Source organism: Lepidochelys olivacea (genome assembly GCF_965140295.1).
Source record: "Lepidochelys olivacea isolate rLepOli2 genome assembly, chromosome: 10".
Taxonomy (NCBI): Eukaryota; Metazoa; Chordata; order Testudines; family Cheloniidae; genus Lepidochelys; species Lepidochelys olivacea.
The window spans coordinates 61496418-61516012 of NC_140420.1; the positions used below are offsets into that span (position 1 = coordinate 61496418).

Sequence of the window (19595 nt, forward strand, 5' to 3'; positions counted from 1 at the left end):
CTTTCCATGCAGAGAACATACTTTCCCACTTCAATACATTAGTTCTGTGCTTTGCATTCACATTTGCTAAATATTACAAGTGAGTTTATTACATAGTATTTAACTGAGGCCACATTTCTGCAATAGAAAACTTCCTAATCACAGGTTTACACAACAACCAGGAATTGCATGAAGCAGTCACTGCTTACTTGGAGGAGAAACCAGCCTGTAGATGACAATATGACTAATAATGGTCTGAAACTACATTTTTGTTTCATGTTGAAGGATTAGTAGCATTCTTACCGTAAATATAAACTCAGTTATACCATGAAGATTTCATAATGTTAACCCTTAGCACGTTGGCACCTTCAAGACCGCCTGCCAAAAAAATGATCAGAAGAAGATATAGATGGACACACTCCCCAGCCACAGTTTGCAATGGACTAAAGTTTCACAGTTGAACATTACAAAAAGAGAAAGGTTTTCAGTGTTGTTCTATAGTAAATTCGATAGGAGATTCTCTCTCCTAAACATCTAATGCATCTCTGTGTTTTATATTTTCTCTTTCCTTAAACACATTCCCGAGTTAATTAAAAGCTGTCCTGAATATGAAAGGAAGAAAGCTCCTAACAGGGAAAAACAAAATATTAAAAAGATGACACAAAACAGTTTAAAAATCAATGTCTATCCCAACAAACTTTTTAAAGTGTCTGCATTTTTTCCATTGTGTGTTAACATTTTTTAGCAAGTTTAACATGATTAAGAGAAACGCAGAAAATCCTCTTTGCAAGTCACAAAGAAATGAATTCTGAAGTTAACTACACAAATTGTGTCACATGAACATAAGAATGCAAAGCAAAACGTATTAGGATTTGAACAACAGTCTTAATTATAAAGCTGATTTCAACACTGACAACTTTGTCAAAACACAGCTCTGGATTCTGCAATGGCTTAGAAATACCTTTTCAAGCAAATATAATCTTACAAAAGATACACAGACTGTTGTATAAAACAGACATGAAAAAGGCACAAGTATCTGCTATTCACACACTTGTTTCCCTATTCTGAAGCGACACCATGATACAAGTGGCATTTTGTTCTCTTCTTCTGGGCTAAGAGCACTCAGGAAAAACAACAACATAAATAAGGATTCTGGGTGAGATTTTACCAGAGCTTGCTCTCAAATGTCTACACACAATTAAGCAGTAATAGGCCCCAAAAGTGATTCACACCCATAGATTAACTGTCAAGTATCATGAATCAGTGATCTTTAATGGCAGAAATTAAAGTCTTCAACACGGCAGAAAGCTGAGGCTCTGACTTCATCACCCTGCCAAGCATTTTCCCTACGTCTCCCGAGAAGAGAGAATAATCATATATCTGGCAGCCAACACTGTAATGAGCTCATTTTTTTAGAACCCAGTTGGCTTTTAAGAACATAAGAACGGCCATACTGGGTCAGACCAATGGTCCATCCAGCCCTTCTGACAGTGGCTGGTGCCAGATATTAAAAAGAGAGTGAACAGAACAGGGCAATTTATCAAGTGATCCGTCCGATCATCCAGCCCCAGCTGCTGGCAATCTGAAGTTTATGAGCACCCAGCTGTGTCTTTGACCATCTTGGCTAATAGCTATTGATGGACCTATCCTCTAGGAAATTATTTAAATCTTGCTTGAACCCAGTTATACGTTTGGCCTTCACAACACCCCCTGGAATCAAGTTCCACTGGTTTACTATGTGTTGTATGAAGTAGTACTGCCTTATGCTTGTTTTAAACCTGCTGCCTATTAATTCCATTGAGTAACCCCTGTTTCGTGTTTTATGTGAAGGGGTAAATAACTTCTCCACACCATTCATGATTTTATAGACCTCCATCCTATTTCCCCCCTTAGTTGTCTCTTTTCCAAAATGAACAGTTCCAGTCTTTTTAATCTCTCTTCCTATGGAAGCTGTTCCATACCCCTAATCATTTTGCTGCCCTTCTATGTATATTTTCCAATTCGAACATATCTTTTTTGAGATGGGGTGACCAGAACTTCATGTAGTATTCAAGGTGTGGGTGTACCATGCATTTATATAGAGGCAATATATTATTTTCTGTCTTATTCTTTATCCCTTTCCTAATCATTCCTCACATTTAGTTCATTTTTTTGACTGCTGCTGCATATGGAGTCCATGTTTTCAGAGAACTACCCACAGGGACTCCAAAATCTCTTTCTTGAGTGGTGACAGGTAATTTATACCCCATCATTTTTGTATGTACAGTTGGGATTATTCATAAAGTTTTTTTAATTTAGAAGAGTATTTCACAAGACGGCAAACCAGCAGTTCACAATTACAAAGTTTCTTCCTCCTCTTATAAATATAGCGCATTGCTTCCTGCAGTGCTGTGGGACAAAGTCTGCTCTTACTTACTGTGTGTGAGGTAGCACCAACCACAGAGAATTTCTTTTTCGGAGTAGCAATGGGACCTGGGATCGTCACTAGATAATCAATAGATGCTGATTGTCTGATGCCTCTTCTTTCACAGTAAGCAATGAATCCAACAGGTACCCAGCTTTATATGCAGGTTGAGGCTATTTCTTGGTTGCTGAATATTGTATAAATCAGGGGTGGCCAACCTGTGGCTCCAGAGCCACATGTGGCTCTTCAGAAGTTACTATGCAGCTCCTTGTATAGGCACCGACTCCGGGGCTGGAGCTACAGACACCAACTTTCCAATGTGCCGTAGGGCGCTCACTGCTCAACCCTTGGCTCTGCCCCTACTCCACCCCTTCCGGCCCGCTTCCGAGCCTGCAGTACCCTCGCTTCTCTCCTCCTCCCCCCAGAGCCTCCTGCACACCACGAAACAGCTGATTGGGAGGTGCGGGGAGGGAGGGGAGATCTTTATACATCTTGCTGGCAGCAGATGATACAGTATGACTGCTAGCCATTGTCATCTCCTGGGTGCTCAGCAGAAGACAGTGCAGTGGAGGAGCTGATGTGGGGCTGCTGACATATTACTGTGGCTCTTTGGCAATGTACATTGGTAAATTCTGGCTCCTTCTCAGGCTCAGGTTGGCCACCCCTGGTATAAGTGATCAGACAGTGGAAGGCACATAGCAGCAGATCCTGCCCCTATCTTTGTGGTTGTGCAACTGGCACTGGTGTGTTCCCACTGCATAAAAGGTTGGAGGCAGAAAGGAAGACAAGATAAAGGAAAGCAGACAACCCTTGCATGATATAAAACCCAGCTCCACAGGGGCTATCCATATCATCACCCCAAAGATGGTAGGCATACAGATGCTACTCCCACAGCTCCTCTAGTCTTCCTTGGCCTCAAGGGCAGATTCCTATCAGGCAGTCTCTCATCCCGAGACAAGATAATTGAGCTAGGCCCTGGCAACGGAATTTATCCTTTAAGCAAACTCTCCAAACAAGGTAAAATATGTACTGAGGGCCAGACCCTGTGATAACCTTACTCACTTTGGCAGTCCCATTGACATCAGCAAGGCTTCTTGTGGAGTAAGGAGCAGCAGACGCACATTCTGACTCTCAAACATGAGCTCAGCAGATAGCCACCTAAAACTGGCTAAATGGTTGTTTGGAGCAACACAGCTCAAATCCATTCTTGGAGAATAGAGATCAATGGTGGTTGTGTTGCCAACGAAAGCAGTGAAAAACCACATAATAGGCTAAACAATCTCTCATTTAGGCATGAGAACCTCAAAGTTTTAACCAGCTATGGCCATCTACAATACAAAAAGGGCTCCTGACTCCTGGAGTCAAGTGATTACAAGAGAATCTCAGCTTTCAGGAAGGAAAAAAAAAGGGAGTATGTTTCTAGACCTCATGATTGAGCATTTCTCCACACTACATCACTACCTGAGTCTACTGTAAAGACTCAACAGCCAACCTCCTCCCCCACAAGTCTATTATTCTTTTTTAAAGAGTTATGATTTTAAACCAGTCTCATAATTTGAGGCCCGACTCATGATTTTTGAGCACAACTGTAACTGAAGGAACCATCTCTACAGATGAGCAGGTAGTTAACTTTCAGTTCTATGCATACCACATTCAGTAGCACTGCTGAGTGTACCAAGAGGTGCTAATCGTGATAGGTGAAGAACCTGATGTGGACCTGAATTCTAGGAACTGAATTAATACCATCACCTTTCTCCAGCTGGACCACCCTTTTCAACTATCAGATAACAACAACAGATAGCGCTACTGAGTAATTTGTGGCAGATATGAACTGCTGCCCCAGAAATGACGAGCTTTGTGTCCTGGGGCCCAATCATCTGAGGCAACCAAGTCACATTACAGAGAACGCAACTCAGAAATGGGCAATGACAAAGCACTTAAAGCAACTGAACTCTGTAAATAAATGATATTGTTTGTGCAAATTCTAATTGCCATAACCAGCAGCAAAATGCATTTTCAATTGATGACATTTTCAATACAGCTGTATTGAGTATTTGCTGGATAGAACATCTCCTGGAACAATTTATTTTAAACATTAAAATGAAATACATCATACTGTTTGCAATCTCTTTATTTGTTCTGCTACCGCTTTCTGAAGAGAGTTTATGTTTCTGACAATATGAATTGCAGCTAAAATGCCCTATACTACAATTAACATGGCAAAAGATAATCTTCAGAACCCTAAAAAATTATCCAACAAAATAAGCCATTAGATTATCTTGAAGAAAATAGCTTCTCAAGAGACAGTGAGAAGTGTTCCTGTGAATCAAAGGCATCTGAACAAAACTTCTCCAGGGCCAGATCTTCAGCTAGTGTAATGGAGCTGCACTCATTTACAACAGCTGTGGATCTGAAGCTCATATTTTCCTTCGTAGGAAAACTAAGTTACAGCAGCACATTATATAGCTAGTAATTATAAGAAGTGCCTACCTTCTGAATAGCTCTGGTCCATCTTGCTTTTGCCAAACTACTTATGTAAACTTGATCTTTATTGCTAGGAAAAAGAGGAAAAAAACAATTGATAATGAACATATATAAATATCAGAATATGATCAAAGAATATTAGCTATATAATGTAATTTAGGCAGGTCCAAAACCAGCTCTGATAAAGCATACATTGGAACAACAATCATGAGGCTTCTGTGATCAGAATGAACAAGAACTGGCATCTGTTTTGTATTTTTAGTTTTACTATAGGATACAATATATTCAATTGTCACAGGCTGTTACTGTACTTTATGAAGTATTAGTTTTGTACAAAAAATTCTCTGGCAATCATGGTAACAGGTGTAATAGCTTGAGAATGAAAAAGCTGGTCCAGAAATGCAGGCAGAATCATCAAACTACCTTGGTGTGAAGAATGTAATTGTTTTAGCTGCGTCCTTATCAGCTGAGACACAGCTGGTGTAACCTCCACAGTATCATAGCCAGGCAATGCATGATGAAACATGGAGAAAGAGCCTGGTCACAAGTGGTACAGAACACTAACCCCCAGTATACAAGACAATTCTTTTTTCCCCATGTAAAATGGCATCTTGTTTCAAGAGGGAGATCAATGGCAATTATGATCAATAATAAAAACAATTTTACCATGTCTCCTTTTTTCCCCAAGTTTCCCTCTGTGTCTCTGTATTTTTCTTAATCATGTCTCTCAAAGCCATGCTTCTCTCAAAGCCATGTTAAACTTTACCTGACTCCAGCCTTTCGTCTCTATTCTGTTACTTTCTCTCATGAGATTTTCTACATTTTCTGTTTAGTTGCTTATTTTATTTTTCCTTTTTCTCCCCCAGCATCTTCTTTTATTATCAAAATTTTTAATTGATTTCTATGTTTCTGTTAAAGGTAATTGAAACTGTTTACAGTACCAGTTACTTTGCATTTCCTTCCCCACTTACTTACCTTCTCTGAACTCTGTTCCTTCTCTTTGTCCTCCCTCAAATCCTCAAGGAAATAACTCTCTCCCACTCTCACCTTCCACCAAACCTCTCTTCTCAAGCCCAAACTCTCCTTCTGCCTGGAAGAACTCTGTTTTCCTCCCCCCACTCACCTCCACTCCCACCAAAGGTTCCCACCACACATTTACTTTTCCCCTACAATTTGTCCAGTCCCCTTTTCAATTTTTCCCTTCACCTTAAAGAATATGTCTCAAGCAGGCTAGAAAATTGCTGGTGCTCTGAAATTAGCTTGTTTAATAATCTTGGGGGGAGAGGGGAAAGAAGGCACAGTGGATGTTCTCTTTTCCAGGGCCACAGAGTATTCCCTTACACACTGGTACTCCAATACACAAAAATGCAGGCAGAGATTCCTCTAGGTCAGAGGTGGGCAAACTATGGCCCGCGGGACCATCCAGCCTGGTCCCCGAGCTCCTGGCCCGGGAGGCTCACCCCCGGCCCTTCCCCCACTATCCCCCTTCCCTGCAGCCTCAGCTCACTGCGCCGCCAGCACAATGCTCAAGGCGGCGGAGCAGCGGGCTCCTAGGGCAGCGCAGCTGCAGAGCCCGGCCTGACCCGGTGCAGCCACGCCGCCAGCCACCGGTGCTCCAGGCAATGCGGTAAGGAGGAAGGCAGCGGAGGGGGGAGGGTTAGATAGAGGGCAGGGGTGGTGGTCAGGGGGCGGGGGTGTGGATAGGGGTCAGGGCAGTCTGTGGTCGGGGAACAGGGTGTTGAATGGGGGCATGGGTCCTTGGGGGGCAGTCAGGAAGGAGAGGGGGGTTGGATGGGGCAGCGGAGGGCAGTCAGAGGACAGAGAGAAGGGATGGTTGGATGTAGCAGGGGTCCCAGGAGGGCAGTCAGAAAGGAGAGGTGGGGGTTGGATGGGGCAGCGGGGGGGGGGGGGTCAGGGGACAGAAAGTGGGGGGGGTGGATGGAGCAGGGGTCCCCAGGGGGGGCCATCAGGAAACAGGGGGGTTGGATAGGGCAGGAGTCCCAGGGGGGCTGTCAGGGGGCGAGAAGCACGGGGCGTCAGATAGGGGGCAGGGGCCGGGCCATGCCTGGCTGTTTGGGGAGACACTGCCTCCCCTAACCAGCCCTCCATACAATTTCAGAAACCTGATGTGGCCCTCAGGCCAAAAAGTTTGCCCGCCCCTGCTCTAGGTCATAAGATAGCCCCAAATCCTGAAGGCTGAGAAGTCTGACAACTGGGAAAGACTAGCAAAAGAAGGGGGCTGCTTCACTGCCCTCCACCTGTGATAGACCAACAAGAACACATTAAATTATGATTCTACCTTAACAAGTCTGATGAATGGAACATTGAGAGATAAGACTTGAGTTCTGTGACTGGTTCTGCCACTGACCTTCCATATGACCTTGAGCACAGAGTCAGCAGATCTGCTCCCACTGTATATGCAGAGTTATACTTAGTGACAAAAGCAAGTTCTGTCTTATGTATTGCAGAACTAACATAGCTAAAAGGGAACAAGCTGCACCCTATTCCTTCTTCTGAATCACCAGCAGCATTGTTAACTAATTACCAAAAAGTTACCCCTGTGCAATCTCCCTGAAGGCAACAGAGTGACCTAGGTGTCATGAGTGGCCTATTTTGTTTACTTAATACTAAGGGTCCAATTTGGCATCCAGAACCTTTCATTACATCACAGTGAAAAACCACAGCTTGACCCAATCTCAGAAAAATCAGATTTCATTAGGAAAACCTACAGGAATCAGAGCTGTGCTATCAGGCCTGTTAGGTGATTATGTACACACACACAAAGTGCCTACACTTATAATCTTGGGTGAAGTTTTAATGCTTCCCAATGAGAGCTGACTGCCTAACCCCCTTAACTTTCAATGGCAGTAAGGCACCTACCTAACTGCTGTAGACTATTAAAATTCCTAGCCTTTGTCAATTGCCTTTGCCAACGACAAAGCATCATCTGAGCTTCTGCAGCATTACTCAGTTTCTGTAATAAGTATAAGGAATACAGCCAATACAAAAAGTAACATTATATAGTTAACTTTACAGCTTTGCCTAAGATAAGAGCGATTGCTATTCTGTTTGTGTGCATGATCTTTTTATTTTAAGTATCAGTACAAGTTCCTCCTCAGACTTTGTTTAAAAATCAAAATCACTTCAAGGCTATAAGAGCACAAAAAAGCTTCTAAAACATCAAATTTGTAGTTTGTCCTTTATGGACAAGCCTTTTTGTTCCTATTGTTAAGGCCTTGGTCTCCAATCCTGCAAAGACTTACATATGTACCCCACTTTAAGCATGTTGAATTCAGTCACAAAGTTAAGTCCAGGCATAAGTATCTGCAAGATCAAGATACCAAATTTTCAGCTCAGAGCAGATTTCTACAGCCAAATTGCAAACCACTGAAAAACAGGGGAAGTATGAAAATGCTAACAAGAGTCTTATGGGTAGCCTACAGCCTAGTGTTAGTCCATTACAATTTAATGTCCAACTACCAAAGTTAAACACTTCAACATTTTACAAAAAAACAAAAAAAATTAACACAATGTTATGACACAATTTATGTGCTAGAAGAAAAAGGGAGAAAAAAGTAATTTCAGAGAAAAGGGTCCTGTTATGTCTACCTGGAGAGACACAATAGTTATTCGAAGTATGATTTCTTTGGCAATTTAATGGTAACATGAGGAGCAAAACACATACAACTTACTATAAGAAATAGTCAGATGGGAGCCCTGTTCTCAGAGATGCTATGTACTCAGCAGCTTCTGTTGAAGTGACTCGGAGCTGCCAGGTGTTCAGAATCTGAAAATTGAACCCCCGCTGCCTTGCATCTTGTGTAGTGCATCACACCTGTGCAAAGTGGGTGTAAAATGATACCAAATCCAAACTGTCACAGCAATGACAGGAAAAAAGGCAGGCAAAGTATTAATCCATGGGCAACTGCAGTTCTGAGATAGCTCTAATACATCCAAATAGAAGAATAAGTTGCAAAGTTATGCTCTTTAAAGGGAAAAAATTAAACTACTCTTATACCTGTAGGGTTCTAAATTAACGCTATCAACCCAAGAAAGTTACCTGGCTTAGCTATCACTGCAGTTCAATTAAAACCTCTGTTCAGTGCACAGCTGTGGTAAAAAATGGGTAGAGTGTCAGATGTTAGAATGGTTTCAGAGTAGCAGCCATGTTAGTCTGTATTCGCTAAAAGAAAAGGGAGTAGTACTTGTGGCACCTTAGAGACTTAGAAATTTATTTGAGCATAAGCTTTTGTGAGCTACAGCTCACTTCATCGGATGCATTCAGTGGAAAATACAGTGGGGAGATTTATATACATAGAGAACATGAAACAACGGGTGTTACCATACACACTGTGACGAGAGTGATCACTTAAGGTGAGCTATTACTAGCAGGAAAGCGAGGGTGGGGGAGGGACCTTTTGTAGTGATAATCAAGGTGGGCCATTTTTAGCAGTTGACAAGAATGTCTGAGGAACAGTGGGGGGTGGAGGGGGGAAATAAACATGGGGAAATAGTTTTACTTTGTGTAATGACACATCCACTCCCAGTCTCTATTCAAACCTAAGTTAATTGTATCCAGTTTGAAAATTAATTCCAATTCAGCAGTCTCTCCTTGGAGTCTGTTTCTGAAGTTTTTTTTGTTGAAGAATTGCAACTTTGAGGTCTGTAATCGAGTGACCAAAGAGATTGAAGTGTTCTCCGACTGGTTTATGAATGTTATAATTCTTGACATCTGATTTGTGTCCATTTATTCTTTTACATACAGACTGTCCAGTTTGACCAATGTATATGGCAGAGGGGCATTGCTGGCACATGATGGCATATATCACATTGGTAGATGTGCAGGTGAACGAGCCTTTGATAGTGTGGCTGATGTGATTAGGCCCTATAATGGTGTCCCCTGAATAGAGATGTGGACACAGTTGGCAACGGGCTTTGGATGGAGAAGAACACTAAAACTATCAGAATGCCTTTTTCTCAATCAATGGTGTGGGCTCACCAGGAGTGCAGGATATTGCAGAAGTGGAAGGTGCTCAGAGAACACCAAGGAGAAAGATCAAAGGCATGGGAAAGCTCTCAGATGAAGAGAGACTGAAAAGATTGGAGTTCTTACCTTAGAGGACATGTTTACAGTAATACATCCTGCATAGCAAGCTTGGATGTAAATCTACAGCCCTGTACAGCAGTATGTATTAGGGAACTTTTAGTGCGCAGCAGCAGGATCCACATGGACAGTTAGTGCATGGCATGCTGGAACACTGTAGATGTACATGCCAGAGTGGCATGCACATTGTTTATGTAGAAATGCCACTAGAATGGAGATAAATAAGATGAGAGAAATATGTAACAAAGAATGGGCTAGACAAGGTCGATCTGTTCTCCCTATCTCATAATACAATAGGAAGAGGACATTCAATTAAATTAAAAATAGGATATTTAAAACTGATAAAAGGAAATACTTTTGGCATAACATGTAAAAACTGTGGAACTCATTGCCACAGGAACTTGTTGAGGCCAAGCACTTAACAAGAATGAAAAAAGGATTGGATATTTTTATGGATAACCAAGAATATCCAGATTTATCATAATTAATGACAATAAACATTCTGGAAGTGATATTAAACCTTGTGTTTAAGCCAATTGCTAATTGTTACAGGTCAGGATGAGACCCATGTGGACAGCAGACTATTCCACAGCTGCCTACTGCAGGGTTCTTACACCATCTTCTGAAGCATCTAGGTTTGGCCACTGATTTGGTTAGGATACTGGAGTAGGAAGTCTGCTGGTCTGATCCAGAATGGCAATTCCTATGTTCCTATGACACTTACAGAGGATTCAATTAAAAGCTCAACATTTACCACCCCGAGTACTCTATGTACAGTAAAGATTTCTGCCTCTGCTTACATGTTATTGCTTTGCTATTTCTATTGCACCAACAGACTACTACATGCTTTACAGAACAGTAGGAAGATGTGCACAATCCCTGAACCTATATTGAAGGAGTGACACGCAGCAGGGTTGGTAACAGACTTTATTTCCTGGTCCCATTCACCTGACATAGGTCAGCGTTACAAAAAGTTCTATATCCCTGTAAAATGGCAGGGGTTGGTATAAGGACTTTATAAGCTACAAAAGCAAGTAGGAGGAGGAATGGGAAGCAACACGAGGTCATGAGGTTGAACATCAGAGTGATTTTTGTTTGGCTTTTTAATTATGATTATTAAGTCCTAATATCTTTAGACGTTTACAGAAAGGTAGTCTGGTTTGTCAGCACTTCATAGAGTTTCCAGACAATACTTAGAATAGCAGATAGTAATGAGCTACTGTAGCATGGAAAATGTTCACTCTTTAAATGGTTCCCACTGTATCCTGAAGAACAAGGGAGACAATTAAAAAACAAAAACTATATCAACAAGGAAACATCTGCAGGCGGCAACATGTGAGAGCATTAGACTGCATGGCCTATGTCTGCATGAGCCAAAGTGGCAGAAATCATGTGCAATCAAAGGACTGTTGTTTTTAATGCAGGTTAGAAAATAGATCTAGTGTTGGAATCTCTTTAAAGTCTGGTGGTTATTACTCTGTGTACAGCGCTCAGAGTAAGCACAGCACTTTACAAAACACTGCAAAAGACCAGCTCCGGGCCTGAGGAGCTTGCAGTCTGAGTCAGAATAATATGGTACACAAGTCAACAAGGCACGGATGTCATGACTGTGTGTAGATCAGCCTAGAAATGCTTTATAGCAGGAGTGAGTTTTAAGGAGAGATTCGAAGGAGACCACTGGGAGGCTGTTACAACCATAAGGGATGATACGCAAAAATGTGGGAAAAGGCTGAGAATGGGGGAAGGAGCCTTGAGCCATCTATTTTGAAGTTCCTCAAAGAGTTCTAATGGCGCAACACCAGATTCCCTTTGACAGAGGAAAATCCTTAAGTGGCGTACCGCTGGCATAGACACCTACTCCAAGTTATAAAGCAAGACAGCTTTGGACTCCAGCAGCCCAGCATGGGTGGAACAGAAAAAGTGGTTTAGAACCATCTGTCACTTCTCCTCGGTTGTGTCAGGTGTAAAACTCAGCACAACTGAGGACTCAGCCCAACCATTTAAGGAGGGAAGATATGGCCAGAGGGAGTATAGGATGAAATGTGAGCAGAGTTGAGAAGAGCTTTGATAGTTCCAGATGAGCGTTGAAGGGAGCACTCAGAAGGAACGATATGGAATGACGAAGTGTATAGGATGACATGAGGACACAAGGGGATGTTGTAAAGAATCTGAAGGTGAAATCAAAAAACATGAACTGCCAATAGAAGGAGAAAATAAATCATTTTGCCCATACATTTAAATCAGTCTGGACCCAAAATCCAATTAAGTGACAAACACCATCCAGAAAGGCAACAAGGCTTACAGTTATCTAAAGACAATATAATACAACCCAAAATTTCCATCTGATTCTAGCATCACTTAGGTTAAGGGGATTAAGATGTTAGCACCAAACATGAATATTTCTTTGATTTTAAAAAAAAAAAAAATTAGCACCTAGCCTAAAAACGCAGTGCTTCTCTGTGAAGCAAACCAAAAATCAAACAGTAATGGTAATGAAAAGAGACAGACAATTTGAAGAAATCAAATACACAGCATATCTTTATGGACACGCTACCAACTGAAAAATCCAGCTTTCAAAGCAGATCTGGGTCTCAAGCTGATAAGCAGTGAGATCTGTATTTATGGTGGTTCCATTTTTAGACCTGGCCTAAACAGAAAACAATTGAGTTCAACTGTATTGAAACTTTGGTTGTGGTCCAATAGGGTTATAACACATTTGGTCCAGCCTGTGTGAACGGGGCAAAATTCAGCTATAAACAGGTTTCAAATGAGTATTTCAGCTAAGTAAAGTATGTCGAAACAGATATATATTTGATCAAACTCTATCATGCTGTAATGGACCTGTTGTCTTCATACAAGCAAAACTACTACAAAATGATTCAGCATTTGTGGCTATAGACAAAAAGAAAACTGTTTCTTTAAGTAAATGAGAATGAATGATTTCTAAGTCATAGATCCTTCCCACTCAGCTACTAGACAAGATGCACCTCATCCCAGTGGAAATCACAGGTTGAAAACAAGGTCCTAACCAAATCCAAATGATTAAAGTGACATACTAAAAACATGTTATAGAAGAAATCAGAAATATAAACTTAATTGAATGTGTGAGATGGTGACATTTAGAGGCTGTAGGGTTACAGCTACAGTACTGGAACAGCTGAGACCCACAAAGCCTGAATTAGGCACCTAGGCTCCCTATAGGATGCATGGGGACAGATAAGTGCCTAAGAATGGGATCCATAAAAGTGAGCAAGCTAGGTAAGGAGCTGTCTAAGTTAGCCAATAGGAGATGCTGACAAGAAGAGTGTGTGCTAAGTTATTTAGGTACCTAACTCCAAGCAGGCACCGATCTCTGCTTGCAAGCTATAGCCAGGAATCCCTCTAGAGACAAGCTGCTTAGGCATCTAAGCTGTTCTTGCCAGAAACACTGCTGCCGGAGGAGGAAGAGGTGGTGCTGCCATTAGTGCCTACTTTGTAATTTTTAGCCCAATGCTTAGAATACTCACACAGGATGAATGAAACCCAAGTTTAATTTCTACTTTCTCCACTTTACAGGAATTCCCTGATCACTGGCCTATGGGATATTCTGATGTGGAACTTCCGGGGTCTCTCCTGCTGAAGCTGTACCACTTTAGATAAACAATTAAAGAGTCACTGACCAAAGAAATAGCATGAGAATGACTCTGGGAGGTGGCAGTTCTAGGGTCCAGTCCTCCTGCTCCAGTGACTTTTAAAATCCCCAGATGTAGGTGTCTAAGCCCTTTTGTGGATCTGGGCCTTAACCTCTCTGCTCTGCAGTTTATCCATCTGTAAGATGCAGATAATGACACTTGGCCATTTCACAGGAGTGCAGCAAGTCCAAATTTATTAATGTTTGCAAAGCAATTTGAATTCTCTGATGACTGCCTGTAAAGAAATGCAACATATTATTGTAACCATTGCTGTGTTCAGATGCTTTAATACAGAGATAGAAAAATAATATCAAAGGCAGAGTATTCTATTCAGGTGCTGTGTTGGTTAATGACAGATGTTTATCTTTTTGCTATACACAAACTGCTGACACTTCTGCAAATGTTATCCCTAACACAATTTTATACACTGAAAAGCAACTTATGAGCTCAAAAATATTGTAGGTTTCTTTACTATTATTCTGAACACTTTGGATGCAATGTGGAATTACATAATAGTATATTTATCCCTGCAACTCCTTCCTTGGGTATGCATTGTACAAGATGTGTGCTATGTAGTTACTAAGGGTTTTTTTGTAAATAGTCAATGGAAAGTTGTTTCTGACCATCTTTGTCCCGAATTCTTCAATGAAATCTGCAAGGGTTGCAGGATAGAGGGCCTTAGTGATTATTGAATGTGTATGTTTGCTGTAAAATCAGTGAGAAATTATGTAAATATGGCTCATGTACGGATATGATCAATAGTTAATATTGGATAGTCATGCAATGAATGGATAACATACAGCACATGCTGGAGTCATGTGATAGTAGAAATACATATACTGTATATAAAGAGTCTACACCAGCTAGTCAAGTTAGCAAGTCTAATGGGTTTCTCTGTATATCAACAAAGCAAACAGCAAGTGGCAGGTGATTGTCATTTGCGGGCTACCAAATGACTTATTATATGACATTTACTTTTGCAAACCTGCTTGAAGTTAAAAAAAATAAAATGTGACAATTCACAGCTGTGTTCCCTAAAACCAAGGAAAGCAGCCTCTGAAAAAAGTTGAATCTCTGCTATATGAAATGCAGGTATGGAGGGATACAGCTGTCATGAAAAAAAAATCTGCACCTTACATGAATAAGTAATTTAAACAATCAAAGGGAGAACCATGACTAGTAAATAGTGTAGTTCATCGGAAAGGTTCAGCAAAGTATTTATGCAAGTTTGAGTGCAGGAAATCTTTGGGAGAGGGTTTGTTACTTAGATTTGAAATAACATTATCTGTAAGAGGAGGATGTGAATATGCAGCAGCAACACTGCTACCAAGAGATTTTTATCTGGCCTGTGTGTCTACGGCCTAACCAATGAAGCATGTGGTCTTTGTCTATTTAAACAAGTTCATATTTACACATAGCTGTTACCCCTTTTAGCCTGAGCAGTTTACCAACATTCACAATCTTGTGGGTTGTTTCCATTAGGAGGAGAAATTGGTGATGGAGGATTGTATCAAAGAAATACCAGTTTATTTGCAAAAAAAATAGACAAAGCCTTGTTTTCCTGAACATAGTGAGAATCAAACAACAGGAAGCAGTTTCTTTGTTCACAGTTCCAGGTCTCTTTACAATCAGTGCTTTGCCCGAAAAGTTTATTCTTTCTCTCCATATTTTCTCTCAGGGCCACATTCCCAGTACTCCCCTTTCTTTCTTCTCGGCTTTCCTGTTGCATGTTGCTATCTGTCCTTCGGCTGCCTCTGCTCACAGAAACCTCCAAACAATATCCAGCAAAACCCATCAACACACCAGCTCAGTTTCTGATTGGCCTTGCTGGTGGTGGGCCTGTGTTTTGGGTGGTTGATCCCATTGTTTCAGCCATCTTACTCCAAAAAGGAGCTTACCTGCTTCATATATTTATCTGGAATGAAGGCTGGCAGTCGCACAGACCAGCTTCAATGAGGTTTCACTCAACCTTCATCATAACACAGCAAATCTTGAGGGAAGTCTCCTATTTCCAATAAGAGCTTGTATGTTCAGAAATGTTTAGGATCAAGTTGGATTCATACCAAACATTTGATGACAGTTATCATTATACATCCCTAAAATCCTCATTTTGTGTGAATTTAGGAACTGGATGAATGATCAGGCTATTGTGTTGTTTACCCTATACTTGGGACATGCCAAGGTGGGAATGTCACAAAGCATGAGCTAAATAAAATCATACTGGATAAGCAGATGTGTCTTAGTGTAGTTTGGAACTCATACAGAGGTGAGTTCCATTTAACAGCATTATAATCAGGGCCCTCTGAGAATTTCGGCACTTTTCCCATTGAAACTAATGTTCCAAAGTTATGAGCTGAAATATCGTGCAAAATGAGTGTTTTCTTGCATTCACCCAGTTACGCTGTTGCCGACAGAGTAGAACTCTGTGCGTTACAAACCTTTGAGGTAAGAAATTGAGTTTATGCATTCCTGAGAGGCATGGACTGTAAAAGCGTTGCTGACATTGAGCTTTATCTGAAAGTCTCCCACTGTTGTACCACTGGTCCAGCTCCACCAGTGCTAGCAACAGTGGGAGTTGTCATGGAGACCAACTTCAGGTGTTCTTACCATTGTTATTTAGATCTGTTCTGCAAAACAGTGGTAAAAATTCCAGTAGCTGCTCATTTCCCCTATGTTCAAAAATGGTATAGACACACAGCCAGAGAAATATTATTCTGATGTTTCATTCAGATATTTTATCACATCTGTGAAAAATGTGTGGGTTCCACCTATGAAATGCAAATTTAGTTCAATGTTGTTGTTGCCTGTGCAGAGGTTGACAATGAAAATGTAATACGGTTCCTCTCATTCTTATGGATATCTATAGATGATGATTCTAAAAATTCATGTCAATGCTATTGCGTAGAACAACAAATTTCATGGATTGCTACTGGCCTAGGTAGACTGAATTTATTAATTCAATTAAGGGCTTTTTTTTTTTTTCCCCCCACACACACATTTTGGGCCTGACCCTGGACTCCTACATTGATTGAGTTGGACTAAGCACCTGTACAGGGGGATAAGGACTCTCTTTACATCTCTGTGCAGTGGTTCCAGGCATACAGGAATAAGCACCTGCTGCTCCCTGCAGCTAGGCGCAAGTGGATGGGGAGTAGGAATGGGTAGAGCTTTGTCTCTGTGCACCTTTCCCCCTTTCCGTAATGCACTGGTCAGCGCAGTTTAGCCAATTTGACAGGTGTCCTTTTTTGCTGTTGATATAGACCATCAGCAAAGTACTATCTCCCCGGGCCAAGAGGAAAGCAAGGAGAGAACTGTGACTGTGACATATGCATTATTTCTTGCTCTGGGCTGTGCCTAAAATCACAGTCTAGCCTGTGGGTAAAACCCTCATTTAACTTAGGTCAGTGAGTTATGCGACTGAGACTTCTGCCTGAGGAAGGATTGGATGGAATGTTGTTCTGCTTATATCATCAGACTGAACTTAATAACTACAGAGAACATACCTCAGGGAAATACATCTACTCACCTTGTCTGTTTGCTTTTTAGAAAGACCCCTGGAAGTGAAGGTGTTAAATTAACTAGCTGTTTGAACTGAACACAGAGGGCTAGATTGTCCGCTTAAGGCAAAGCCCCATGTTGAAGGGATTGGAATTATCCTATGGTACTTCACAATCCCACCCTGAATTCCCTGGGGTGTAAAATGGCTATGCAGGCTGCTCCATCTTTTAGGATATTGAAGTTTGCTCCCTACCAGTATGGCTGACCTGATTGGTGGGCTGGTGCAGAGGAGGAACCCTCTCTTTGGAGTGCTGTATATCACCTGGAGCATCCAAGAAGGGCAATCTTTTAGATTCCCTAAGCCCAAGGACTGAAACTCTGACTGGCTCTTCTGCAGTATCTGAGAGGGAGAAAGGAGGATATTTTTACCAAACCCCCACACTCCTGTGAACACATATAAGGGTCTTTCACAATCTGGCTTATTGAAAGCTAAAGGCTTTGATAATAAGACAGGAAAAATATGGAGCATGGAGCTTTATGACATTTTTAATTAACAAATTTGTTTTCCTTCTTAATTAAGTTGGCTAAATACATTAAAATTAGTCCAATATTTCAGCAGTGATTTGCATTTTCAAAGCATTTGTGCAAAATTAAATGTCATTAAGGACTTTGTTGCAAAGCTGTTAATTATATAGCAACCAAAGCATGGCTGTATGCAGACAAACAGTGGTGTCCTTCAATGCTTATCTGTTTGCTATACACAGCCCTGAACATCTGCATTGATTTCTGGCATTAACCATGAATAGTTAATCTCATCCGTTTTGAATATAAATGGAAATAAATCATGCAAATAGAGCACACTTATCCCAATTCTACTGTTTTTCTCACAAAGCAGAAACTCACTCTTTCTATTACTATACATTCTTTTATACAAAATATACCGGGTAGGTTGTTTTTTTTTCCATCTAGAATTATTATAATTATTTATAACAAAATATTTTGATAGGATATTAAAACCTTGTGCTTCAGGGCTTAAGGCAATCTCTAACTATTAGACATGAGGAGGAGATCTATGCAGGGATCAGATTATCCCATATTTACCTACTGCAGATTTTTTTTTTTTTTTAAAAACACAAGTTCCTCTGAAGCATCTGCTACTGGCCACTGTTGGAGACTATGATACTGGACTTGATGGAGCTTGGGGTCTGATCCAGTCTGGCAATTCCTCTGTTCCTATAATATTTCTCAGTGATTTGGTTTCTTTCCTTATTATAGGAAAAATAAACCTTTTGGTTCAGTTCATGGTCAGGTTTCCTATTAAACTATAAACTGAGTTTGAGCAGCAGAGCATATCAAGGAGGAAAATACTGCTGTTGCATTTTTCAGAAATCAAGACCTTTTCATAAACATTAATAAAATAGATGGATAAACTGGGGTTCTGAAACATGCATATTTTAATCCTAGGGATGAACGAACTGGTTCAGATGAATAAAATGATGAATGGAGATTTGATAAAATTCATATAGCTTCTGCTTACAGTTGCCTTTATTTTTCACTGACATGGTATCTACATTCAGCTTTTTCTGAATATCATCCATCACTAGTGTATGAGCGACAGTGATGGAGGATAAGTATGAGCTGATGGTGTAAATGATGGGAGCACTTGTGTAGAACAGCTACTGGAATTTTTACCACAGTTTTGCAGAATGGGTCTAAATAACAATGGTAAGAACACCTGCAGTTAGTCTCCATGACAACTCCCACTGTTGCTAGCACTGGTGGAGCTGGACCAGTGATACAACAGTGGGAGACTTTCAGATAAAACTCAATGTCAGCAACGCTTTTACAGTCCATGCCTCTCTGTAGTTTCTTCCTAGAGGTGTTGAAATTATTTCCAACTCAACTAGAAACAAAAAGTAAATCTAATGAGACATTCCCCCCCCACCCCGTTCTGTGACAGGTTCCATCCAACTTATGGACATAAGAGTTGAATAAGCATCCAAATTTTTGAATGTTCATTCAAATAGAACTTGCAAATTATGTGCCAAATCCTAAAGTTATTACTTAGTTTCTACTCCATCTTCATTTACTTTCAATGGCAGTTTTGTCCGAACAGGAACTGAATAAAAATTTCAGGATTTGGTCCCTTATCTGGTTTGCTCACACGGGTTAACTATGTAACCATGACTTGTTAACCATACAACGTACCCCTTATGTTCACAAGCTCATTAAAGGGCTGAAAAAATATTAGACAAAGCACCTTTGGGACACTTTCATCTATTATGATGTTCAATATAGACTGTAGAAATCTGTTGGATCTTTCAATTTGTAGATAAATGCATAAAAGCTGATGGTTTTCTGTTGGAGTCTGGCTTCTTCTGCCGACCTATTGCAACTGGAACATTTTCTTTTTGCTATTATCTATCTTTAAATGGGTTGGTTGAATGGAGTCAAT

The 19595-nt window shown here is 40.8% G+C and overlaps 1 protein-coding gene across 1 annotated transcript in view; it reads right to left on the reverse strand.

Moving 5' to 3' along the window:
* The window catches only part of LOC311527329 (protein unc-13 homolog A-like), a 146814-nt gene that overhangs the window by 64819 nt on the left and 62400 nt on the right, over positions 1-19595 (reverse strand). The window contains exon 7 of the mRNA XM_084641197.1: positions 4874-4937. Within this exon, the coding sequence (XP_084497323.1) occupies positions 4874-4937 (64 nt within the window). The remainder of the gene's footprint in view (positions 1-4873; positions 4938-19595) is intronic.